Source organism: Pantherophis guttatus, chromosome 5, assembly GCF_059756535.1.
Source record: "Pantherophis guttatus breed Tessera chromosome 5, ASM5975653v1, whole genome shotgun sequence".
In the NCBI taxonomy this organism is placed as follows: Eukaryota; Metazoa; Chordata; class Lepidosauria; order Squamata; family Colubridae; genus Pantherophis; species Pantherophis guttatus.
The window spans coordinates 116,821,309-116,846,859 of NC_142067.1; the positions used below are offsets into that span (position 1 = coordinate 116,821,309).

Sequence of the window (25,551 nt, forward strand, 5' to 3'; positions counted from 1 at the left end):
ATTAAATCCTGACCTCCTTCCTATGTCTGTGCACGCCAGGTGACCAATTCGGAAGGGACCTGGGTGCGGATGGACAAGAACAGCATGGTCGAATTCTGTGAAAGCGACGAAGGGGAAGCCTGGTCTTTGGCTAGAGACAGAGGCGGAAACCAGTATCTGCGTCACGAAGATGGCAAGTGCCACCATTTTTTTTCCAAAGCTGTCTCCTTCATGGGCTTTAGAGCTAAGCACACAACACCAAGAGGAGACCAGATTCTGTCTGTCTGTCTGTCTGTCTATATTTGTTTGTTTGTTTATTTATTGAATTTATATTGCTGTCTATTCGCACATGGCGATTCAAGGCGGCTTACAGAATATAAAATCCCATATAAAAACAATAACATTAATAAAAGAAGAGTCATATAATAAATTAATATATTAACAACTATTTTATTACAACAAGGCTCTGTGTGTGTGTGTGTCTCTCTGTGTGTTTGTGGGTGGCATACACACATGCACGTGTCTAACATTACAGGTAGTCCTCAACTTAACCCAGAGGTCTTCAAACTTGGTAGCTTTAAGACTTGTGGACTTCAACTCCCAGAATTCTCCAGCCAGCATAGCTGCCAAGTTTGAAGACCTTTGACTTAACCATTCATTTAATGACTGTTCAAATTACAAGGGCACTGAGAAAAGTGACCTAGGACTGTTTTTCACAGTTACAAACATTACAGCCATCCCCATGGTCACATGATGAAAATTCAGATGCTTGGCAACTAGTTCATATTGATGACAGTTGCAATTTCCTTTTAGCGACCTTATGCCAAGCAAAGTCAATTGGGAAGCCAGGTTCACTTTATATCCGTGTTACTCATTTCACAACTGCAAGGATTGACTTAACAACGGGGGCAAGGAAGGTCATAATCATAAAACAGGACAAAACTCACTCAACAGCTGTCTCGCTTAGCAACAGAAACTTCAGGCTCAGTTGTGAGTCGTACGCTGGGGACTACCTGTACTGAAATGGTTTCAGAGTGTGCTGCTACGCCTTCAGTTAGGAGGAGCAAGATTCCACCCCTTTTGGTTTTTGGGGGGAACAGCCAACAAAAGAGGACTTGAATTTAGTTCTGAATGGCAGCTCAGTTTGAAAGAAAAAAGGAAGGAAGGAAGGAAGGAAGAGAGAGAGAGAGAGAGAGAAAGAAAGAAGAAAAAGAAAGAAAGAAAAGAAAAAGAAAGGAGAGAAGAAAGGAAGGAAGGAAAAGATAGATAGATAGATAGATAGATAGATAGATAGATAGATAGATAGATAGATAGATAGATAGATAGATAGATAGATAGATAGATAGATAGATGGATGGGAGCTGAAGTCCACAAGTCTTAAAGTTGCCAAGGTTGGAGACCCCTGGCATAAAGTATTATTATAAGTTTGATGCTAGCATTCCCTGCTGACACACATGATCAGTTCGTTCTAAACCAGGCTTGGGATATTATTATTATTATTATTATTATTATTATTATTATTATTATTATTATTATTATTATTATTTTCTTTCGGGTTTTTGGCTTATTTCTTTGTTTAAACAGAGCAAGTTCTTGTCGATCAGAATGGCCAAACTCCCCCACCAAGTCCTTTCTCGCTGCAAACTTTCCACAGAGGGACAGCCTGCAGTAATGACCAAGGATTTGACTACGGACTTGGAAACCACAAAGGTAAAAACCCTGCCCCAGGATATTTCCTTTGCGCCTACTTTCGATTAGCGAGCGGTCTTTCTTGCGGGCTTGTGGCTGCATTAATGCACCCTCTGCGTTTTTAAAATAAGAGAAGAAATTTGTGAGGATGATGACGATGAATAGGTCACACCTCTAGCTGGCCACGGTTGATCCTGAAAGATGAGCAACAACACTGGAACTGGTTAGTATTCAGATGGAAGGCTATTATGAGAAGTCAGGGCTGTAGATTAGAACTAGAAATAAGCCCCTTCTAGAACATTGCGCTGAATCCCACCTGAAGGTGTCCCATGAGTTAGTAGGAACTGAGCTTGACCGTAAGAAGAGTTTTAGCCTTCTTTGAAAAACATGTTTATTCAGATGGATCTATAGTTGTAAAATAATGGACCATAATTCAAATCTGCCCTCAACTATAGAGTAATTCTGGGCTGGTTTCTTTGTCACCTCAACCCATTGCACAGGATTATTGTAATAGGGAAAACCTACAGGAGGAAGTATTTTGTGTTCTGCCTCAGCTTCTTTAGGAAAGATCAAATATTGATTTAAGCAATGTGAAAATAAATAAATAGCCTTGACTCCAATGGTTCAGTCAAAATAAAAGACCACTCTTTACTCTTTCTTGGAGTGGCATCAACAAGAAAGTCATATAAAACATTAAGCATTTATCTGTTCCCCTTCCTTCCTTCCTTCCTTCCTTCCTTCCTTCCTTCCTTCCTTCCTTCCTTCCTTCCTTCCTTCCTTCCTTCCTTCCTTCCTTTCTTTTTTTTTTCTTTCTTTCTTTCTTTCTTTCTTTCTTTCTTTCTTTCTTCTGTCATCTGCCTGCCTGCCCCTCTCCCTCCTTCTCTCTCTCTCTCTCTCCCTCCCTCCCTCCCTCTCGATTCCCTGCCACATTAATTCATAATATCTTTTTTTAAAAAAATTATTGGACCGATCCAGGGTATTTTTGCACTGGGTGTCCATTAATGTTATATATCTTCTTGATTCATTTTGTTTTCTTGCCTAGTTGGGGTTCTGTATAGCACCAAAACATGAAAATCCTTTCAGTAGTTGTGTTCTTGGTCTTATTGCACCTAAATATACTGAAAAATGGATGTGGTTACATACCATTTGAAAGGGATGATCCTCATCCCATCATTATAGTGACCCAAGAAATTCTTGGAAGAAGAACTGGCACATTGCATTGAAAAAGCAGTTTATATCCTTCCCTGGCCTTTCCTTACAGACAAAATAATTTTGCAAATCTGCTTGAAATCTGTTTCTGATTCCTCACAATGCAAACATTCAGCCCTCTTCTTATCTCCTTTAGTCCAGCAGAAAGATGAGGCTTAGAATATGCACTCCATTTTTGGAACTTGCAGACCCAGGACCATGGGTGGGCTGCTGGGGGCTCGCAGGGGTTTGGGAGAACCTCTAGCTAAGATTCTGTGCAGTCAGCCACTCCTGGCTGGCCCCGCCCATCTCACCCCACCCCTCCCAGGAGTCCCTATGTGGCCCGTTTTGGATGCAGGTAAGTGCAGGGTGTGCGCAGATGCTCGCGGAGGGCGAAAAATGGGCCTAGGTCTTCAGAGGGCCTCTGGAGCCTGGGGAGGCCGTTTTCGCTCTCCTGAAGGCTCGAGGAAAGCCTCTGGAGCCCGGGAAGGACAAAAATGCCCCCCCACCCACCATGGTGCAAGAGGCCGACTAGGCCATGCCCATCATGGCCACCCCCACCCAGCAACCAGGCAGAGAACCTTGCTAAAATTTTTGAAGCTCACCCCTGCCCAAGATCGCTGCTTTAGATGATCAAAAAGATACAGATGTCCAGGCCTAAAAGAAGTGAAAGAAGACAAGAAGATAGATTTCTTAGAACCTTTTCAGAGATCAAACCAGCTCTCTTGATTTCACTCATTTTCTCCTCCCTATCTCACCAGCATCGGGAGAGGGTTCGGATAGGTTAGGGAGACTCCTGGCTGAGGTCTTCCCAAATTACTCATTTCTGTTTTGAGGCAAAACTAGCACACCTGTTTTCCTTGTTTTCAGTGTTAGGACAAGAACATTTCTCTCCACATGAATGAGCTTCTGAAGACAGCAGCATTGCATGACTCCCCTGTTTCTAGTTTTAGATAGTGAATTGAGTATCTGTTGCTAAAGCAGACTTTCCCTTGTTGGGGTCCTTGGTGTGCTCTCTGAGCTTGATTGTTTTCTTGCAAACGTTTCCTTACCAAACGAAGTAACATCATCAGTGCCTTTGGCTAAAATTCCACCTTGGCAATGTTCAGAATTGCAATGAAGGACGGGTAGCTTTCGCAGGGATAATCATTAATCATTCTTATCATGGATTAAGTTCCTTCTATCTAGATCACATCAAATGATAGTGGTAACTTGTTCTCCAAATTTATCCATTCAAGTGAGATTTCAAACTCATACTAATTGGATTAATTAAGGGTTCTCATTTTTTTTCTAGCCATTAAGATTCTCCTTATGTCTTTTAGGCATTCATCTCTTGAAAGTAGCTGAGTTAATCCACCTAATAATTCAGATAGCATTTCTTCAGCCTACACAAGGAAGTGTCATTTCACAAATAGGCTGCTGGGCACTGATTTTGGCACCTTCTTATAATTGATCTTCTAAGAAGGAGATAATTTTTCATTAGGCAATTTTTTTTACATGTTGATAGGAGATCTCCTGGAGAAGTTTATTGAATTTGCAAGATTATTGCTTGGCTATCATTCCAAGGGGAAGGTGATTTTGATGTATTGCAATGTTATTGGAAGTCTCTTTATCCACTGGATTAAATGTTTGGACATATTATTTTCTTTAGTGTACATTTAAGTATTTTTAGAGAAGGTGAATGGGACCTATCAGGAATCTCCCGATGATGAAGTAAGATTTGAATAAGAATTAAGATTTACCAAGATGAAGGCAATTTGCATACCTCCAGAAACCCTTTTTAAACCCAATTTACGTCGGATTGAAAATTAAGAAACAAAAAGGATTCTTAACAGAAATATGCCAAATGCCAAATCGGCATTAAAGTAATTAAAATTTCTTCCAGTAATAAAATAATTTAGTATAATTGGTGAAGTCACCCATAGGTGCATAGAAAATTATCTTGCCCCAGCCTTCTGCAACAAGAAGATTCTACCTCCTTGGTGGAAAAGGGTTACCTTGTGGTCACTTTTGGAAATTTGAATGAGGTGATATTAAAATTATCTTTGAAATATGCAGTTCCAGGATAGGCTGGCTGCATGTGAGACCCTGAAGGTCTGCAGTGGGAAAGTTGAAAAATTCAGAGGACTTACTGCAGGTGAACAGATTCCTTCTTGCTTGACATTCAATTCTGATTGCAGATTTTATCCATGGAATTTGTCCCAAAGGTGTTTTTTCTCCAAAAGGCAATTAGACTTTCTTGGTATTTTCTTTGAAAATGTTTAGCTTTGCATCCAAAAAGCTTCTTCAGTTCTTCAGCCGTCTCTTGCACTTCAGTTCTTCAGAACTAAAGCAGCTTCTTAGATGAGAAGTGAAACATTTTCAAAGGAAGCACCAAGAAAGTTGCCTTTTTTTAGAGGGGAAAAAAACCATTATCGGGACAACTGTGACCTGGATGATTGAAAATCTCCATAGACATATATTCATGGAATTGTTACCAAAAATTGGTACTGTTTATTTTAAAAAAAACGTTAGTTGATATTAGCAAACGTAGAGCACTCTCAATGAGTCCATTTAGGCAAGTTCAAAATATTTAAAATCAAATGGGGCAGATTTTTAAGATGCTTTGCCCTCAGAATGATCAATAGTCTTCAGAAATCTTAATTTCTGAGGAGAAACTCATGAAAGTTATAGAAAAAATATCCTGCTAATAATACATTTGAAACTGATCACAGCTGTTCAGGATCCTCAGCTGCACAAAAGGGTGGCACTCTCAGTCATTTGCATATCTCAGGATCTGCCTGAAATGTGAGTATTAAACCATGATTGCCATACCATAACACTCATGGCAGTAGCATAGGAGGTTCATACCACCCTCCTCCTCCTCCTCCAGATATTCTCCAGGGACAACCTAGGAGCCATCAGGAGAGTAGGCAGCAGCCTGATGAGATGGAGCAGGGTGGAATGGAGTAGGTTGGGGTATTCTTCAGAATAGGAACTACCATTGTCTCTGCTTAATGTATTCTAAATAAATTTATGTTTGTTTTTTCTTCCTCCCATTGGCTATTTGTTTTTTGATTTCCAAAGTCTTTGTTCAAATACTCGTAGGATTTGGGCTCATTTCCAGGTCAGGCTGCAATCTTGTTCTTAACTTATAAAAGGAAGACTATTGGAAAAAAAATGTTTGATGGAACACGCTTCTAATAATCTCTGTATGCTTTGGTTTTTTGCAAATATATTTGGTCAAAACTGCTCGCAATTCCACCAAATATTTGTTAACCACTGCGTCATCTTGTACTATATGCCTTGTGAGCAGAATAGTTCTTAATTACAAGATGGCGGGTCGGACCAGGCCTCACTGGTCTCAAATGAACGCTTTATTTTTGCCCTTTTTGAAGGTAACAGGTTGTAGTTCTAACTGTTTTGCCCACTGCAGGTGACCAACTGAGCGCCCTATTGAATTCCATTCAGTCACGGCCTAGTCTCCCAGCTCCTTCCATCTTTGATCAAGCTGCAAATCCTCCCTCTTCCCTAATCCACAGCCCATTTGTGTTTGGACAGTCCCTTCCCTTCCAGCAGCCTCAGCCACAGCTTCAGAGTAAGTCTGTCAGCCTTTCCTGCCTCATCTGTCCGTTTCGAAGCTGCACCATTGCTATCACCACCTCAGTTGCCTCTCTGCTGCTTATCACCTTCACCTTTCTTTTACCGCTATGTCGACTTTCCATCCCATGGAACCAAATGTGAGGTTTACCTATAATTAGTAGCGATTGTCGCCCTGGCCTTTTTTTAATGATCTTTGGTATGGATAGTACACTTACAGGAGTATTTGTAAAAAGAAAATATCTGAGTTTAATTCAGTGAAAGAATTCTCAAATTATATAATATTTGCAAGAATTGAAATTTCTCGTAAGTATTGTTACATCTTGAACTTTGTTGTACGGGTTTGTTGCAGTTATTACCAAGCTGTGGTTTTAAACGGAAGCATTGATGAATGAAGGCAATACTTTGATATCAAAGCATTGATTTCAGAGATGATGACTAATTGATTTTTTTCCCTTACTTTCTTCATAATTTTGTGGGAGTTTCACTAAATTCTGTAAGATCTTTTCTTCATATAAGTTGAAAATTGATATTATTTTTGTTTTCCAGTCTGTTCCGTAATAGAATTCCATAAAAGTTGTTTGTTAAGCTTATTGGGATTAATGCTGATAAATTGAGTTAATGCTCAAGCTGTCTGTTCCACTCATTTTTCTATATGAATAGAAAGGAATTCAGTCCTGATCCTTCAGGGTAAGACTACTGTACATTAAAACTTTGATTTTTGCCTGTTTTCAAAGAGTTCTTAATCTTCTCTGTAAACAGAACATGTGGTATAATTCTTGATGCTTTTTCATCTTTAATTGGGAGCACCAGAAATTTGACAGTTCTGGCCAATCCTTAAACAAGATAGCCTTCTTCCACTGAAGGTGACAAACAAAAAGCTTCAGAATAAGAAATGCTTAAGTAAACATTTAAACTTACCAATTGGGTTCAGCCTTGAGAACAGCACGGCCGTTTTTAAATAGTCCACAAGGAATCTATGTACATTCTTCCTTCCAAATTTTTTCTCGTGTCGGTTTCTAATGTTGTGCCTAAAGAAAACCACAGATGACATCCCTTTGAAGATCAAGCACCTGCAGATATCAATAGAAGTGCTATTGGGTTTGCTGTTGAGACCAAGTAGTTAGAATTCTCCTCTTCTTGACTCATAAAGATTCCCAAGTCTATTGCTTATTACCCATTATTTCTAGAGACTTTGGCCAGCTCCACTGGGTGGAAATAAACCTCAGGAAGCATTTTCAAAGTGATAACACAGGAGAGAGAATCCACAGGTAAGAGAAAGTAGAGGATAATGTTTGGCTATGTGGATCCTTTCTGTCCACTTTGGCTTCATCAGAGAGGGATGACTCCTGTCACATCAGGGATGTGACAGGAGTCTTTAGGTTTAGGTCTTTAGATTCCTCAGTAGATAATTCAAAAACAATCCTCAGCCAAAAAAATAATAATAGTGCATTTGCAATTAATAAGCCAGCTAACATTTGGGGGAATCAAGGACCCTCTACTGACTATCTTGATATAGATTAGACTTTGTTGTTGACAAGTGCATGGATCAGTCGACTTGAAATCTTAATTAATGCCCAGAGCAGAATGTTATTTTTTTTCCCCCCTCTTCTCTTCAAAAGCTCTATTTGGAAAGGATAGTTGTTCCTCTTCTTGAAATACAACACAGAGACACTGCAGTGGATTTTAATTATTGTGTATCTGAAATCTTGCACAAGTAGATATCAAGTAGAAACTTTAAATATCTTCAAATCTGCGCTCAATTTTCTTTTATTAGAGTTATAGGTGGAAATGAAAGTGAATTGTGATGATAGAGTTTTGTGAGCATTTCTGACAAGACGATACAGCTTTAGAAGAGAAAGGAAATAGAAAGGAAAGGAAAACATTTCAGCTTAAGAGATCTTGCTCCCTATTTCTTATTTCCTCTTCTTTACTTTTGGCCCTCAAACTTATATAACTTATATAAACTTATATAGCTTTTGTGAACTGTTGCATTGATGGGAATACCCAATCCGAGTGATGGATAGCTCATGTAATAGCCAAATTATTGATCACATTGCAAGAAACAGTCGTAGTTTGGTAGAGGCCTAGTGAGCACATAAAAAATGCAAGTAGAAAAATAGGGACCACCTTTGGTGGGAAGGTTACACTATTCCGCGCGCCTTTGGCATTTAGTCCTGCCGACCACATGACCACGGAGACGTCTTCGGACAGCGCTGGCTCTTCGGCTTTGAAACGGAGATGAGCACCGCCCCCTAGAGTCAGGAACGACTAGCACATATGTGCGAGGGGAACCTTTACCTTTACCTTACTTTTTTAGTCCTTTTTCCCTGTATTCTTGCACAGCCAAAAGCTAAGTTATAAGATACGTTAAATATGTCTTTGCATGTGGTTCTGTAAAAAAGATATGGGTTTTAGAAACGTAGCTGAAAATGAATGGGATCAGGGGAAGCACAGAAATCCTTTTCTGTCTAAGAAAATTTTTCCACTGTCACTTTAAGTGGGAGAAAATGCAACACCAGCTCTTAAATTGCTGGCTGGCTCTGCCCCTTACCGCCCCGTCCCTTCCAGGAGTCCCCATGCACCCCATTTTGGCTCACAGGTAGGTTCTGTGGGCGTGGCTTATTTTGTGGGTGTGGCTTGGAGGTCATGTGACTAGGTGGGCGTGGCTAGCTGGTCAGTCATTTCTGGAAGGTCCTCGCACTTATGACCAGTCCTCGCACTTACGATCCGACTCATTTGTTTGCTTTTAACACTGATCAGCTGTAGGACGGCCCTTTGAAGCCCCGCGGCAAGAGTTTAAACAGTTTTTTTCCCTCTAGTCATCAGCTGGGACTCAGGAGGCAGCAATAGATTGGGGGTGGGACCAAATAAAAGGTAAGAAGAACGTGGGTGGGTGGGAGGGCGGGAGGGCAGGGGTGGGAGAACCGGTTCGGTGACGTCATATTGTCACCGCTACCGGCTTGGCTGAACCGGACCGAACCGGGAGGAACCCACCACTGCCTCCTAGGCTCAAAATGGGGCACAGGGGGGGGGCGCATCACCCTGCGGCCTGTTTTTGCTCCCAGAGGGATGCAGGAGGCTGAATGCTGCCTGTCACATCCCTTGGCCACACCCACCATGGCCACGCCCATCCAGCCGGTCTTTAGGGCATAGAACCAGTTGTTAAATTATTTGAATCCCACCACTTCCTGAATCTCTTGTGGAAACCCAAAGTCTTAGTTCCCTTGCCTGTTCTGTTTCTGTTCCATTAGCAGAGATGAGCTGTTTTCTTTCTGGAGGTCCTCTTTCTCTTTGCCCAGGTTCAAAAGAGCAGATGATTGTCATACAATTAATGTTTTGCATGTTTAATTGGTTTTTCTTACTCTGTAAGACAACAGCGTTCCTACCTAAAGACAAGACAGAAAATATTCAGAATAATGCTGGGCTATATGGTCTTTCCCAGAGTTGACCAATAAAAGGACGCAGGGAAAGTAGTGTAAAAGTCTGCATTATGTACGCAGCCATTGCTAAAGACTCCTGAAATATTTGCTGCTCTTCTAAGAATCCAGCTTGGTTTTCCATAATGCCCTGTTGAGATCAAAGATCACCACAATGTAAAAAAAGATGTGGAGGCTCTAGAAAGAGTGTAGAAAAGAACCACAGAGATGATTAGGGGACTGGAAGCTAAAATATATAAAGAATGGTTGCTGGAATTGGGTATGTCTAGTTTGATGAAAAGAAGGACTAGGGCAGTATTCCGATATGTCAGGGGCTGTCACAAAGAAGAGGGAGTCAAGCTATTCTCCAAAGCACCTGAGGGTAGGACAAGAAGCAATGGGGGAAAACTAATCAAGGAGAGAAGCAACCTAGAACTAAGGAAACATTTCCTGACAGATCAGTTAACCAGTGGAACAACTTGCCTCCAGAAGTTGTGAATGCTCTTAACGCTGGAAGTTTTTAAGAAGAGATTGGACAACCGTTTTTCTGAAATGGTATAGCGTTTCCTGTCTGAGCAGGGGGTTGGACTAGAAGACCTCCAAGGTCCCTTCCAACTCTGTTATTCTAAATTCTAAATTTATTACTTGAGACTTCTAGAACAGTGAATGAAAGTGTGTTGGATTTTGGTCCCAGAAAAAAAAAAAAATGTCCGGCTCTGGTTTTGCTGTGCTTTGCTTTGCTTTGCTGGTTTTATCTTGGCTTTTCTTTTCCCCGTTCAATCTGTGCTCCTTCTGTGCCACTGTCTTCCCCTCTAGAAACTCCACCCCGCGGCCTTGCTTGTCGTGAGCGCATTGACCAAAGTAGCGATGCTCCCGTGCCTGCCTCCGCTCTCTCATCTCTTTCATACAAGCTCCAGGGTGGGTATGCATGCTGCTGGAGACGCTTGCGCAGAAGGGCTGCTCTGTCCTGGGATGCGAGGGTCTCTCCTGCCAGTCCATCTCATTCCATTCAGCTCCAAAAGGTTTCTGGGTCAGCTCAGGGTTGGCTTGGCTGACATGTCAGACTGTGGCTTCTGCTGTAAAGGAGAGGTTTTCCAACTAGCAGCAGCACGCGCCTCTACGATTTTAACGCCCAAACACAATAGGCAGCACACCTGTGCAAGCTCAAAGGATGTGAAGAAACACTTCTTGTTTAGTTTTGTCCCAAAGGTGATTTTTTAAAGAGGCAACTGGACTTTCTTGTTTTTCTTTGAAGACGTTTTACTTCTCATCCAAGAAGCTTCTTCAGCTCTGACTGGATGGAGGGGAATGGAAGGGTTTATACTCCTTGCAGACAGCTGGTCATTTGCAGGACACAGACGAACCTCCAAGTGGCCTCAACGACTCTCTAAAAAGAATGCAAATGACCAGCTGTCTGCAAGGAGTATAAATCCTTCCGTTCCCCTCCATCCAGTCAGAGCTGAAGAAGCTCCTTGGATGAGAAGCGAAACGTCTTCAAAGAAAAATAGGAAAGTCCAGTTGCCTCTTGAAAAAAGCACCTTTGGGACAACCATGACCTGGATGACTGAGAATCTCCATAGACGTTTCTTGTCTAGTTGTGTCCCACCTTGAATGGACATGATAACATTCCAAATGGTTTGCGATGCCCTCTTAGCCTTCGCTCCAAATGGATCCAGGCACTCTCTCTTTCCAGTCTGATTTAATTGCTCAGTACAGCTGCTTAACAGGGCGGGGTTAAAAAGAGAACCGTCTTTCCCTACTTGATAACATGCTTCCTTTAATTTTGAATGGTACAATGTCCTTTTTCAAATCATTTTGAATGTGGATGACTGGCAACGAAGTCATCGTTTAATAAGTTAAGAAACGCTTCATAATATCGGCACCGAATAGCGTAACTCTTGTAAATCTTTTGGGCAATTCCTGCTTTGATATATTATGTAGGTCACTACTGAATGAAAAAAAAAAAAAACCTTGAAATAACTGTTTTTATCTTTTCAGCATCTTGTTTTTCTTACGTTTATTAAAATATGCATAGAGACATCTTTTAGCTATGCTTCCCAAAGGTGCCTTTATTTTAAAAAGCAACTGGACTTTCTGATTTATCTTTTAAGATGTTTTACTTCTCATCAGTGGTGAAGTGTAAAATTTGTTACTACCGGTTCTGTGGCGTGGCTTGGGGGGGTGGTGGGGGTGGTAATATGACTGAGTGGGCGTGGCCAACTTTTTTTTTTTTTTTTAACTTTTAAAACCATTTTTTCTACAACCTCTTCGGCTGAAGAGGTTGTAAAAAAATGCTTTTAAAGCCTGATGATCCCAGCTGACTTGCCTGATCGGCAGAGGCTTTCTTTTTTTTTTTAAAAGCCTCTGACGATCCCAGCTGAGCCGTGCAATCATCAGAGATTTTTTTTTTAACTTTTAAAAGCATTTTTTCGGCCAAAGAGGTTGTAGAAAAAAATGCTCTTTAAAAAAAAAAAAAAAAGCATCTGATGATTGCGCGGCTCAGCTGGGCATGGGGGGGGGCAGGGATTTTTGCTACCGGTTGTCTGAACCACCCGCCTCCATCGCTACCGGATCAGGCGATCCGGTCCGAACCGGGAGCATTTCACCCCTGCTTCTCATCCAAGAAGCTAGAACTGAAGAAGTTTCTTGGATGAGAAGCAAAATGTCTTAAAGAAAAATCAGAAAGTCCACTTGCCTTTAAAATAAAAGCCCCTTAGGAACAACCACGACTTGGATGAATGAGAAGTTCCATAGACTTTTAACTTTTTCCTGAACATTGTGGAATGTTTTTTATCTGATGCCTAAAAAAGTGATCTTGCATTGGATTCCAAAGTAAGCTGAAAGATCCGTGGAGCTTCCAGTTGAGCTATTTTCTTACCCCCCCCCCTTTTTTTTTTTTTTCCTCAATAGTTCTGCAAGTCTTCTCAATTCTTTGGGTCAGATTCTCTGAAACAGCAAGTCAAGGGGACCCAAGAGAATCCATGTCAGGATCTAAAGCCTAGTTCCAGACAGACATCCTTCCTCTCCTCTCAATATGCACAGTGGTGTCCCTGCTATAAGAAACCACCCCCAATTCTTAACCATAACTGGGTTCATCCTGGCTTTTAGAGAAGGACACTTCCCTTTCCTGCCCTGGAGTGGGTAGCCGGTGTTGTTAAGATGTGAGCAAGCTGGTCATCAGAGGTTTCCTAGATCCAGATGAGTCTCTTGCAAATACCATAGAAAGGGACTTCCGATCCCCTCTTGATCTCCCAATCCTATTGCTATGATCTCTTCTGCCACCATGTAATTCTAGAACAGTTACTGGTACTAAGAAGCAGTTTTTGAGGGACAGAAGCTCAAAATTTGCACAACTGAGTTTCACTCTGGGCTCTGACCGTAAAACTATGTTTTAGTCAACACTTTTCTCTCTTCCCTATAGTACTGGAAACTTCTCTGTAGCAGTTGTGTTGGTTTTCTGGTGGCAGCGAGAACACTGAGAAATGAATTTCTATGACGGGTCAATGTGGTAAGGTTTGTCTCACTAATCTTTCCTTTTTAACCCAATTATAACATTTTATTGTACAGGTGACAGGCTGAATTTCACTGCAGCTGCTAGATCAGTTTCTCCGGCAGGGAAAGCGGACGTGGCCTTAAAATACCGGGGGGAAAGCAGGACCCCTAAATCGGATGGGCGTTGGAGCCACACCGTGGCCGACCAGAAGAAGCCTAGGAACACAGAGAGCCTATCGGCCAGCGAGTCTCTAATGCTGAAATCGGATACTGCCAAGCTGAGGTCCGATTCCCACAGCAGATCATTGTCCCCAAATCACAACACGCTTCAGACCTTAAGATCTGAGGGGAGGACGGCGCCTTCCCTTCGGGCAGAGTCCCCGGGCCCAGGAACTCGGGCCCCTTCTCCAAAGACAGCCCCATCGGGGAAATCCTGCACATCTGGTGCTGGTTCTCGGCGGTCGTCCTCTCCTCATGAGAAGCCCCTTCCTCAGAAACCCTCAACCCCAGTGAAGACGAAGCTCGACCCTCCTCGGGAGAGGTCTAAATCGGATTCTTACACACTGGACCCGGATACTCTTCGTAAAAAGAAGGTGCCTCTCACCGAACCCATACGGGGAAGATCCACTTCGCCGAAGCCCAAAATTGCGCCCAAGGAAGGGAGATCAGGGAGCGACACAGAAAACAGAGCCCCTTCCCCTCACGTGGTGCAAGAAAACCTTCACAGCGAAGTCGTTGAGGTCTGCACATCCAGCACGCTGAAAACGAGCAGCGTGACCAACACCTTATGCGAGGACAGCAACTCTGACTGTAGCAGCCTGGAGGAAGGCTTGAACAAAGTTCATTTCAGCATAGGGAAGGCCCCTCTGAGAGAGGAGCAGGACACGAGGGCATCTCCCAAAGCGGGCCGGAAGTGCGCCAACCGGCATGCCAGGCCCAAAAAGGAGAGGTCAGTCTGCCTATTTAAAGGGGAAGGAGCCCGGTCGGTAGAGCCAGCCAAACCAGCTATGTCTCCTTCAGTCGCCGAATGTGCCAGGACCGTCTTTGCATCCTTCCTGTGGCACGAAGGCATCGTCCACGACGCGATGGCCTGCTCCTCGTTTCTGAAGTTCAACCCCGAGCTTTCCAAAGAGCACGCGCCCATCCGGAGCAATCTCAGCCAAGCGCCAGCCGAAGAGAAAGAAACCAAGCTGAAGAACCGTCACTCGCTGGAAATATCCTCCGCCCTCAACATGTTCAACATATCTCCTCACGGGCCTGACATCTCCAAAATGGGGAGCATCAATAAGAACAAGGTCTTGTCGATGCTGAAAGAGCCGCCTCTTCACGAACGCTGCGAGGATGGGAAGTCGGAAGCGGCCCCCTTCGATAGCTCCGGCCACCCGCCGTTAAAGACCAAGTCGCCTCTGCCATTAACGCTGCAGCACCTGGTCGCTTTTTGGGAAGACATTTCTCTGGCAACCATCAAGGCGGCTTCCCAGAACATGATCTTCCCAAGCCCTGGATCCTGTGCGGTGTTGAAGAAAAAAGAAAGCGAGAAAGAGAACAAGAAATCCAAAAAGGAGAAGAAGAAGAAAGAGAAGGCGGAGGCCAGACCCAGGGGAAATCTCTTTGGGGAAATGGCTCAGCTTGCTGGGGAGCGTCCGGAGAAAGACACCATATGTGAATTGTGTGGGGAGTCCCACCCGTATCCGGTGACTTATCACATGAGACAAGCACATCCAGGTAAGAGGGCCTCCAGGCAAAAACGAGGGAGGCAGTCAGATTTTTCTCACATTTTCTCACGCCTGCTATGGTCATGTATAAGGTAGTCCTCAACTTGCAACCACAATTGAGCTCAACGAGACAGTTGTTGAGTGAGTTTTGCCCACATTTTAGGTCCTTTCTTGCCCCAATTCACTTGATCAAGTGAATCGATGCAGTTGTTAAGTTAGTAACGTGGCTGATAAGTAAATCTGACTTCCCCCGTTGACTTTGCTTACCAGAAGTTCGTAAAAAGGGGATTGCATGACTCTGGGATGCTCCAACCATCATAAATACGAGTCAGTGGCCAAGCCTCTGAATTTCTGACCATGTAACCATTGGAGATGCTGCAATGGTCGTAAATGTGAAAAATGGTCATAGGTCACATTTTTCAGTGCCCTTGTAACTTCAAATGGTCACTAAATGGACCGTTGTAAGTCGAGGACTACCTGTATAGAGTAGGGAAGGGGGTGCCCACGGTTGTGTTGTCAGTTCACCATAAAGCCTTGCCTTGCCTTGCCTTGCCTTGCCTTGAGCCATCCCTGGCCTTTTCCTCTTGCATTAGACCCAGGCTGAAGAGAGAGCAGACATCAACCCAAAGGGATTTTGTGGTTTTTTTCTTTTTTTTAAAATTTGATTTATATGCCGCCCTTCTCCGAAGACTCAGGGCGGCTTACAATGCGTTAAGCAATAGCCTTCATCCTTTTGTATATTTATACAAAGTCAGCTTATTGCCCCTACAAACTGGGTCCTCAATTTACCTACCTTAGAAAGGATGGAAGGCTGAGTCAACCTTGAGCCTGGTGAGGTTCGAATTTACAGTAATTGCAGACAGCTGGTGTTAATCACAATGCTATCAGTCTGCTGAGCCACCAGTTTTGATTGTACCCTTGCTTTGCTTCGTCATTCAACAAATCTATCATTGTCGCCAAGACAGAAATTGGCCGATTTGTGTCGATTGAATCCCTTACATACCTCATCTTGGATCAGAAATGAAAATATTCGCTAGATAGGACAATTGATTAATGGTTTCGCTTTCTTCTGGATCCAGAATGCACCCAATTATAGTACTGGAAGTTTTAATGGGGTTGAAACATCACCCTTCACTCCCTTTGTTAAGAAAGGGACATCTGTTTCAGGGATAGTTCTTGGAGAATGGTTCAATCCAGCTTTCTTGCACCGAGGTGACTGAGCACCAGAGAGTATCATCTTGTGAATGCTTGATTGAGGAATGGCTTTGTTAAGATCTTTCTCTCTACGTCTAAGGTGACCTTCTGTGCTTTCAGGTTGTGGCCGGTACGCAGACGGACAAGGCTACAACAGCATCGGACACTTTTGCGGAGGATGGGCCGGGAACTGTGGCGATGGTGGCGTAGGAGGAAGCACGTGGTACCTTGTCTGTGATCGGTGCCGGGAAAAATACCTCCGTGAAAAGCAGGCAGCAGCGAGAGAAAAGGTAGATAGATCTCCTCTGTTTCTTCCAAGCCAGTTGGGTCCTGCTGGGAGATCTTCTAAGGATTGTGGCTCAAATCCAGAATTCCCCCCACCCCAATCCCTGGAGGCCCAGGTCCTTAGAAAGAGGACCTTTGGCCAAGAACCACTTTCACAGGGTCACAAGACAAGCAGATCCCTTGTCTTCCTTTCCCAGAGAGGGAAGATCTCAGCACACAAGACATGTAGACTATTACTTTTGAGCACTGAAGGTGTTCTGACCTAGACTTCCCCAGCCGCACGAAGCCGAGTCCTCATCCCGATAAACCCTTTTTATTTAATTTACAGTGAATTCCTCTCCAGCAAAGTCTTTCCTCTCCCACAATCTTTCAAGATAGTTCACAATTACTGACCTTTATCAGGCTTGGAGAGTGGCCAGGCCGGTATCTTTCAGACGCTGCAATACTTGGCAAGAATGCAGGAATGAACTAATTGAATGAACTCCTGCGAACACCTCTCCCCTTTCGCTTCTCTTTTATTCCCTATGGGAGGGGACCTTCATCGTCCACCTGTGGCCTTACTCCCAAGTCGACCCTTGTTCCTTAGCTGTTTCCTTCATCTGGCAACTCTGCGCATGTGCACCCTGGGAACAGGATCCAGCTGTTTGTCTGCCTCACTGATGTCTGACTCCGAAGGCAGCTGATACCGGTCATACGGCCCTGGCTCACTCTCTGCCTCCAACGCAGAGCTCTCATCAGAGCCTTCCCCAGACTCCAGGAATGGCCCATGTTTCTCCCCAACCTCCTCACTGACCGAATCTGCTGCCAGCTCCGCTGGCCACTGGCGGGCCACAACAGAAGGCCTGCTTTGGGCTCTGATCTCAGATCAGCCAGTCTCAACTTATTTCTTTATAGGTCAAACAGTCGAGGAGGAAGCCGACCCAGGTGAAGACCCCCCGTGCCTTGCCCACCATGGAAGCCCACCAAGTGATCAAAGGGAACGCCCTGTTCTTGCTGGCCTTGAGCAGCGCCGCTGAACCCTCGATTTTGTGCTACCACCCATCCAAGCCGTTCCAGTCCCAGCTTCCCAGCGTCAAGGAAGGCATTTCTGAGGATTTTCCTGTGAAAATGCCTTGCCTCTATCTTCAGACATTAGCCAGGTAAGAGCAATGGAGCCTGTTTTTTATGTCCATGTTTATGAGACTCACTAAATCTGATTGGAAAGACGTTCCCCCTTGAGCTGATCTCGACTCCGGGTGCTACATGTACACAGCCATGCGGTTTATGGATACCACTCTAGGATGACCTTCCCATACTCTCATCAACACCTCTGTCTCACAGGAAGGTTTTGCATTCCCAATGTTCTGACCCAGCTCCCCAAACATGACAAACCCTCTGTAGTTGAAGCAATAATTCTTTTATTAGGAGCGCCAGCAGCCCCAGCAAAAAGTTTCTCTTTCACCGCCGGTTACCAAGTTTGTCTGGCAAGGGAGATGAATAGTTGTCTTCCACATCTATTCATTTCTGCCCCCTGCCTTTTATCCCCAGAGTTAGGGTGGGGCTTCGCTAACAGCGGTGGCTCTTCTGTGCCAAGGATCCACCCACGGATTTCCACTGCTCTCCTCTCCTCTGCCTTCTGCGCATCTGCGCGTCAGGCACTGGACCCAGCTGTTCCTCCTCTTCCTCATCAGCCACCTCTAGATCTGGGTGCTGTTGACTCTCCATTTGAGGGCTGACGGATGGCCGGGGTACTGTCTCTATCTCTGAAAGCTCCATTCCCTCTCCCCCCTCGGAGCTCTCAGGTTGCCTTGATGCTGACCCTGACTCCCATGTCACCTCATTTGATTCGGCTGCTGGAGGGGTCAGCAGCTGAGAGGCCACAACACCCAATGGCTATAATCACTTTGATTTTACCAATGTGCATTATTATTATTTTTTGGGGTCAGGCATCATCACGAAAACTTTGTGGGCTATCAAGACGACAACCTCTTTCAAGATGAGATGAGGTATTTGCGTTCAACTTCAGTGCCTGCACCTTATATATCTGTTACTCCGGATGCCAGTCCTAATGTATTTGAGGAGCCAGAAAGCAACATGAAATCCATGCCACCAAGGTAATCCATTCTGATATTAATGTATGCTGATCTACTACTAAGAGCCGTGGTGGCGTGGTGATTAGAATGCAGTACTGCAGGCTAACTCTGCCAACTGCCAGCAGTTCGATGCTGACCAGCTGAAGGCTGACTCGGCCTTCCGAAGTTGGTAAAATAAGGACGCAGATTATTGGGGGCAGTATGCTGACTCTGTAAAACCGCTTAGAGAGGGCTGTAAAGCATTGTGAAGTGATATATAAGTCTAAGTGCTATTGCTATTGCTAAATGCCGCCATATTTATTTGAAAGGAAGGCAAACTGAGCTGAACAGGATTCAGGCTTGAGTTTGTGCACTAATTGTCATCGTGCCAATTTTCAACCAGAATATTTTATTAAAAGAGTAATAATTCAGTGCCTGATCGTGGAAAAGGACTCATGTAATCCTAAATAAAGCCTTTGGTTGTGTCCATCTGGATGACTTTTAAGTTCTGCTTTAAAATACTCAAATGCACACTAGGCGAGCAAAACCCAACGCAGTACTTTTCTAAAGGAAGAGACTGGACATTGATTGTGGGAATATGGATGCCTAATTATCCACTGGAATATGAATATGAATGAATATGAATCTGTTGTGGCCCGCCAGCGGCCAGCAGAGCTGGCTGCAGATTCAGACAGTGAGGAGGTTGGGGAGGAATGTGGGCCAGTTCTGGAGTCTGGGGAAGGCTCGGACGATGGCTCTGAGTCAGAGGCAGAGAGGGGGCCAAGGCCATCTGGTAGTTCTTTGCTGCCTCCGGAGTCTCCGGAGTATGACATCAGTGAGGCAGAAGAACAGCGTGAGCCTGTTCCCAGTGTGTGCATGCGCAGAGCTGCCAGGAGACAGGAACAATTAAGGAAACAGGGTCGACTTGGGAGTAAGGCTTGGAGATGATTGGCCCCTCCCATAAGACATAAAAGAGAAGCGAACGGGATGTGAGCTTTTGCAGGAAGCAATTAGTTCATCTGGCTGATTCAAGATTTAAAAATTCTGTTTGTGAGTCTGTGCCAAGTTTGGCCTTGCCCTGGGTCTGGAAATTAGCTCTCTGGCAGCGTTCCACGTGAGATAAGTGGGTGTTGATAACCTTCCTCTGAAAGACTGTTTATCAAGCCCTGTGGACTATAAATGAAAGTAATTTACAGCTGTATGAATTAAAGAGATTTGCCGGGACTAAGTTTGTGTTGTTTAATTTTTAAGGAAGCCTAAGTCAGAACAGAATCCATTGGAATATGAATTTTCCATCCATAATGGATGGAAAATTATCTGCCTAATTACCTAATGGTTATTACCTAATTCTTCCTTCTAAGTATCTGATTGTAGTTTGTCATTATAATTACATATTCTCTGAGAACAGAGAACATTCCTAAGGAACATCTGAAAGCAGCTCTTGTATATGTATACTGTACATGTTTGTGTGTATATGGAGTGCCAAAGTGGCTTGAAAATTAAAATCGCTTCTGCTCTTCTTCCAGTTTAGAGACCAGTCCTATTACAGATACAGACCTTGCAAAGCGTACCGTTTTCCAAAGATCCTATTCCGTCGTTGCATCAGAATACGACAAGCCTCACTCCATTCTGCCTGCCCGGGTCAAGGCCATCCCCAGAAGGAGAGTTAACAGCGGAGATGCAGGTGAGGAAGTAAACATCTTTCCCTTGGGGAATTGGTGTGGAACACTTGAGCTGTGTTCATCTCCATCTCAGTCTTGGAACGGGCCCACACTGCTGTGCTTCCATACCCAGAACAGTTCATACCCACAAAGCAGGGGTGAAATGCTCCCGGTTTGGACCGGATCGCCTAATCCAGTAGCGATGGCAGCGGGTGGTTCGGAGAACCAGTAGCAAAAATCCCTGCCCCCCCGCCCCATGCCCAGCTGAGCTGCGCGATCATCAGAGGTTTTTTTTTACTTTTAAAAGCAATGCTTTTTTAAAAAAAGATTGCATGCCAAAGCTGATCACACACACACCCCTCGTGCGCTGTTCTACTTACCGCATGCCTCCTTTTGGCATATACTGCATGTGCGCACCTTGCATTTGGTGCGTGGTGCGCACTGCGTATGCGTAGCCAGCGAACCGGTAGTAAACCGGTTCAGATTTCACCACTGCCACAAAGTTCCAGATGTGCCCTTAGGGATAGCCTCCCACACACACAGCCCTGTAGAGGATGAACTGATTCCTTCTCCTCCTCTCCATGTTTTGCACTCCTCACTTCTTCCCTTACCTGCGAGCAGGCAGCAGTGCCAGGGAGGGGTTTCATTAGTCCCTAGGAAGAAGGCGAGAATATCCCAAGTGATCCCAAGGAAGTAGAACGCTGCTTTTCATGGCAGCGGCCATCGGTGCTGCTACACAGCCTCTGTGCTACAGATGTTGTGGGTGTTCTGCTTTCCACCTTGGAGGCATTCGCACAACTGTGGGAGCCGATAGGCAGGCTGCAGCCAGATCAGAGGCAGCCTTTCCCCCAAAACCCCTTCAGAGAAGAGCCAGAAACCCTGAGAATCTGCAAAGAATCTTCCTCTCAGAGTCCGGATCCAGTGCCTTATATGAGTACCCATTAAGGCCAGTTTCCCCAAAGCAATTTATATATGGCTGGTACCTTGCAAATCATTCAGTGTTTGGCATGATTCACATGCAGCGTAATACCCAACGTGAGAAACGGGTCAGTGTTAATAGCATCTGAGTTCTTAAGCACTGAAAACCAAGACATTGGTTTGATTATAGAGGCAGCCATTGGCATTCCCAAGAGGCAGAGAACCAGGGGTGGGCCTCAGATCCTTTAGCAACGAGTTCGCTGCCCTATTGTCGGGTGTGTGTGGCCATGTTGTGCGTAGCCTAGTTGGCCGCCTGGACCACAGCGGGGTGGGTGTGTTTTTGCCCTCCCCAGGCTCTGGAGGCTTTCCTTGAGCCTCCTGGAAGGCAAAAACGGCCTCCCCCAGGCTCTGGAGGCCCTCTGAAGGCCAGAAATGGGCCCGTTTCTGGACTTCCGTTACTTCCGGTAGGCCCGTTTTTCACCCTCCCCAGGCTCTGGAGGCTTTCCTCGAGCCTCCGGGAGGGCAAAAATATATTCCCCCAGGCTCCGGAAGCCGGAAACAGGCCTGTTTCTGGACTTCCAGATAGGCCTGTTTTTTGCCCTCCCAGACCCTCTGCGCGGCCCCTGCACTTACCTAGAATGATGAACAGGCTGCATGGAGACTCCTGAGAGGGGTGGGGTGGGCGTAGCCAGCCAAGGGTGGCACTTGGGGGTTCTCCGAACCCCAGTGATCCTTGGCTGGAGGATCGCCCGAACCCTGCCGAACCCCCAGGAGCCCACCCTTGCAGAGAACAGTGTGACAGATAACATGGGCAATGTTTCTATTTTGATACTAGTTTGATGCTGACCATCCGAAAGCTATTCCTCTAATGTTTCCGTCTGTTTCTGCCTTCAAATAGAAGTGGGCTCCTCTCTCCTGAGACATCCATCTCCTGAACTCTCTCGGTTAATCTCCGCCCACAGCTCTCTTTCCAGAGGAGAGAGAAACTTCCAGTGGCCCGTTCTGGCATTTGTAATTCAGCATCATGATTTGGAAGGACTCGAAATAGCCATGAAACAAGCTTTAAGGAAATCAGCTTGCCGGGTGTTTGCTATGGAGGTAAATTAATACGAATCGCCTTGCTGGTAAATGATGCACCAACAGGACTTCTGCTTATAAAAAGCATGAGCTGTTTTACTGCTCGTGGTTCACCCCAAAAGCATTGGGGAAATTTGTTCCCTTTTTAGCTTGTTGATTCTCTCTTTGAGGGTCCTCATATTTGGTAGGCGCTTGTCTTGCTCTAATGAATTGAACAGGGTTTATTTTCCAGAAGTCTGGCATTTTCTCTTCTTGTTTTCCTAGGCTTTTAACTGGCTTCTCTGCAACGTCATACAAACCACGTCCCTCCATGACATTCTTTGGCATTTTGTGGCCTCTCTTACTCCAGCCCCGGTAGAGGTTGAGGAAGAAGAAGATGAGGAAAACAAAGCCAACAAAGAAACCATTGAACAAGTAAATCAAAGGGATTGCATCAGTGGCGAAATCCAAATTATTTTACTACCAGTTCTGTGGGTATGGCGTGGTGGGCGTGGTGTGGCTTGGAGGGTGTGGCAGGGGGAGGATACTGCAAAATCTCCATTCCCACCACACTCCAGGGGAAGGATACTGCAAAATCCCCATTCCCTTCCCACTTCTGAGGGAAGGATATTGCAAAATCTCCATTCCCACCCCACTCTGGGGCCAGCCAGAGGTGGTATTTGCCGGTTCTCCGAACTGCTCAAAAATTCCACGGCCGGTTCTCCAGAACCTGTCAGAACCTGCTGGATTTCACCCCTGGATTGCATGGAATAGTTGTATCAAGGTAGGGGTGAAAAAATACCTTGTTTGGTGTTTTTTTTTTTTTTATAGTAATCTATGGATCACACACAGTTCCTTTGTGGTGACTATTTCAGAGGCTAGTTTGTAACACAAAGAGAAAGTGTGCTGTGTGGGTGCATAGACACAGCAGCTTTGCCAGGGTGCAAATATGCCAGTCAACGTTCCTTACTCTCTTTGTGAGAAATTAGATTTTTCTCTTAAATCAGGGCTTCTGTCGCTTCTTTGACAGATGGCGGCCTTTTTCAGGCCAGAGAGGATTCCAGAGAGAACCTTTTTGAGTTTATTTCAGAAATAGAGGTCCCATTTACAATGGCTTAAATGAGTCATTGCATAAAATAGCTAGGAAAATGGACTGGCACATTGCCACATTTTTTTTAAAAAAGAGGTGGTAGGTTTAGCAAGATGGCTGTATTGAAACAGTAACGAAGGCATGTCTTGAGAGAAATCGTGAAATGCAATGTTTTTCCCTCAGGTTTTTTAAAAAAGGATGGATCTTTTTGAGAATGGTGACTCAGAATCATCATTATAGATTCTTAGCTTTTCTTCAGCCTGTTTCCGTTACGCTAGAAAACCTTTAAAGTAGGTCCTTCATTTAAACAATTAAGGTTTGAATTGTTTTTGCTCCGCATGCTGCTTTTGTAGGTTATTTAAGGTTTGGATTTGTCTTATTTAGCTTGCTATTCTTTGATACGGATCTTACTGCTTTATGACAGCTGTGTGTGTGTGAGAGAGAAGACTTCTTGGGAAAACCGCACTGTGGAACAGCGTGAAATAACTAACTCAATGCTACTTGTGTTTGATGCGCAGGAAAAGGACACGCGGGTTTGCGAGCATCCGTTGTCGGATATTGTGATCGCTGGAGAAGCCGCACATCCGCTCCCTCACACTTTTCACCGTCTGCTCCAGACCATCTCTGACCTGATGATGTTGCTGCCAAGTGGAAGTTCATTACAGCAGATGGCTCTGAGGTGAGCTGACCCGGGTGCAGGCAGGCTCCAGGGACTCTAGAAAACACTTTTAGGGCAGAGGCAAAATTTCACCAGGAAAACATGGCTGCGGTGATGATGGTAGCCGGGCTTTTGACTGTGGGTCTCCCTGGTCTTTTGTGTGCTGGCTCTCACATCTCTCAAAGTTGGCCTTGGTGACACGGCAGGCTGGGGATGGGTTACTTTGGAAGGCTCCTTCTGGGGCCCAGCCCTCATTTGGAGAACACATAAGTATTCTGACAGCACTGCCTGGTCGTTCCGTTTGACCCCTTTGGAATCCATTGCTGGAAGTTTACTGGTGGGAAGAGGGTCCGAGAGCTGCTTGGAAGAGCATCTCTACCCCCCCTTCTACCTTCTACAAATTCTCCCAGGTGTGCTATCAGAATTTGTTATCCCTTTGGCTGAATTTCAGCAGTGCTCTTCCAGACTTACTATTTTATTTTACTTTACTTTACTTTACTTTACTTTACTTTACTTTACTTTACTTTACTTTACTTTACTTTACTTTACTTTACTTTACTTTACTTTACTTTACTTTACTTTACTTTACTTTTACTTTTACTTTTACTTTTACTTTTACTTTTACTTTTACTTTTACTTTTTTATTTTACTTCTTTATTTTACTTTACTTTATTTTATTTTTTATTTTATTTTATTTTATTATTATTATTATTATTTTACTTTATTTTATCTATTTTCCTTTGCTTTACTGTATTGGTAGTCCTCGACTTACGGCCACAATTGAGCCCAAAATTTATGTCGCTAAGTGAAACATTTGTTAAGTGAGTTTGCCCCATATTACCACCTTTTTTGCCACCAGTTGTTAAGTGAATCACTGCGTTTGTTCAATTAATCAAACTGTTGTTAGGTGAATCTGGCTCCCCCCACCCATTGACTTTCCTTGTCAAAAGGTCACAAAAGGTGATCACGTGATCCCAGGACACTGCAACTGTCATAAATATGAGTCAATTGCCAAGTATCTGAACATTGACCACAGGATCACGGGGATGTTACAACGTCCGTAAGTGTGATCGCTGGTCATAAGTCTCTTTTTCACAGTGCCATTGTAACTTCGAATGCTCACTAAACGAACTGTTGTAAGTCAAGAACTACCTGTATTTTAATTAATTATAATTTTATTTTATTTATCATTTTATTTATTTGGACCCCGTGTCACTTTTGGGGACAATTTGGTTAGCAGCTGAACAGTTTGCTCCCAACAGGCCACCTTATTTTATTCCCACTCGTTAGAAGAGGGAAAACATTGGGGAAAAAACTGAGGATTTTGCTACTCACACGTCTACTTGCAATCTGAACAGAATATGGGCAACTCAGGGTTGAATTCTTCTTGGGTGCTTGGCAGTCTCTTAACTCACTTTTCTTCCTGCAGACATTTCAGTGTGGAGGGGTTAGTATAAGAATGGGTTCTCTGTTAAGGATATTGTTGTGTTAACCAACCAGCAGAGTAAGTGCACAGAGAAACGGTACTGAGAGCAATGAATACAATACATACAAACTGGTTTAACAAAGCTTTTACT

General features: G+C 44.3%; 1 protein-coding gene across 18 annotated transcripts in view; it reads left to right on the plus strand.

Annotated features, from left to right (window-relative positions):
• MYCBP2 (MYC binding protein 2) overlaps window positions 1–25,551 on the plus strand; it is a 139,040-nt gene that overhangs the window by 88,232 nt on the left and 25,257 nt on the right. For 7 of the 18 annotated variants that reach the window (XM_087895506.1, XM_087895509.1, XM_087895513.1 and 4 more), the window contains 10 exons: window positions 40–172; window positions 1,564–1,689; window positions 13,422–15,071; window positions 16,376–16,545; window positions 17,435–17,679; window positions 18,466–18,633; window positions 20,118–20,275; window positions 22,069–22,268; window positions 22,512–22,661; window positions 23,835–23,995. In XM_087895506.1, the coding sequence (XP_087751632.1) occupies window positions 40–172; window positions 1,564–1,689; window positions 13,422–15,071; window positions 16,376–16,545; window positions 17,435–17,679; window positions 18,466–18,633; window positions 20,118–20,275; window positions 22,069–22,268; window positions 22,512–22,661; window positions 23,835–23,995 (3,161 nt within the window). Of the gene's footprint in view, window positions 1–39; window positions 173–1,563; window positions 1,690–6,271; window positions 6,434–10,670; window positions 10,773–13,421; window positions 15,072–16,375; window positions 16,546–17,434; window positions 17,680–18,465; window positions 18,634–20,117; window positions 20,276–22,068; window positions 22,269–22,511; window positions 22,662–23,834; window positions 23,996–25,551 lie in introns of all 18 variants that reach the window. The other 11 variants (XM_060686538.2, XM_060686536.2, XM_087895500.1 and 8 more) reach the window with 3 other exon arrangements.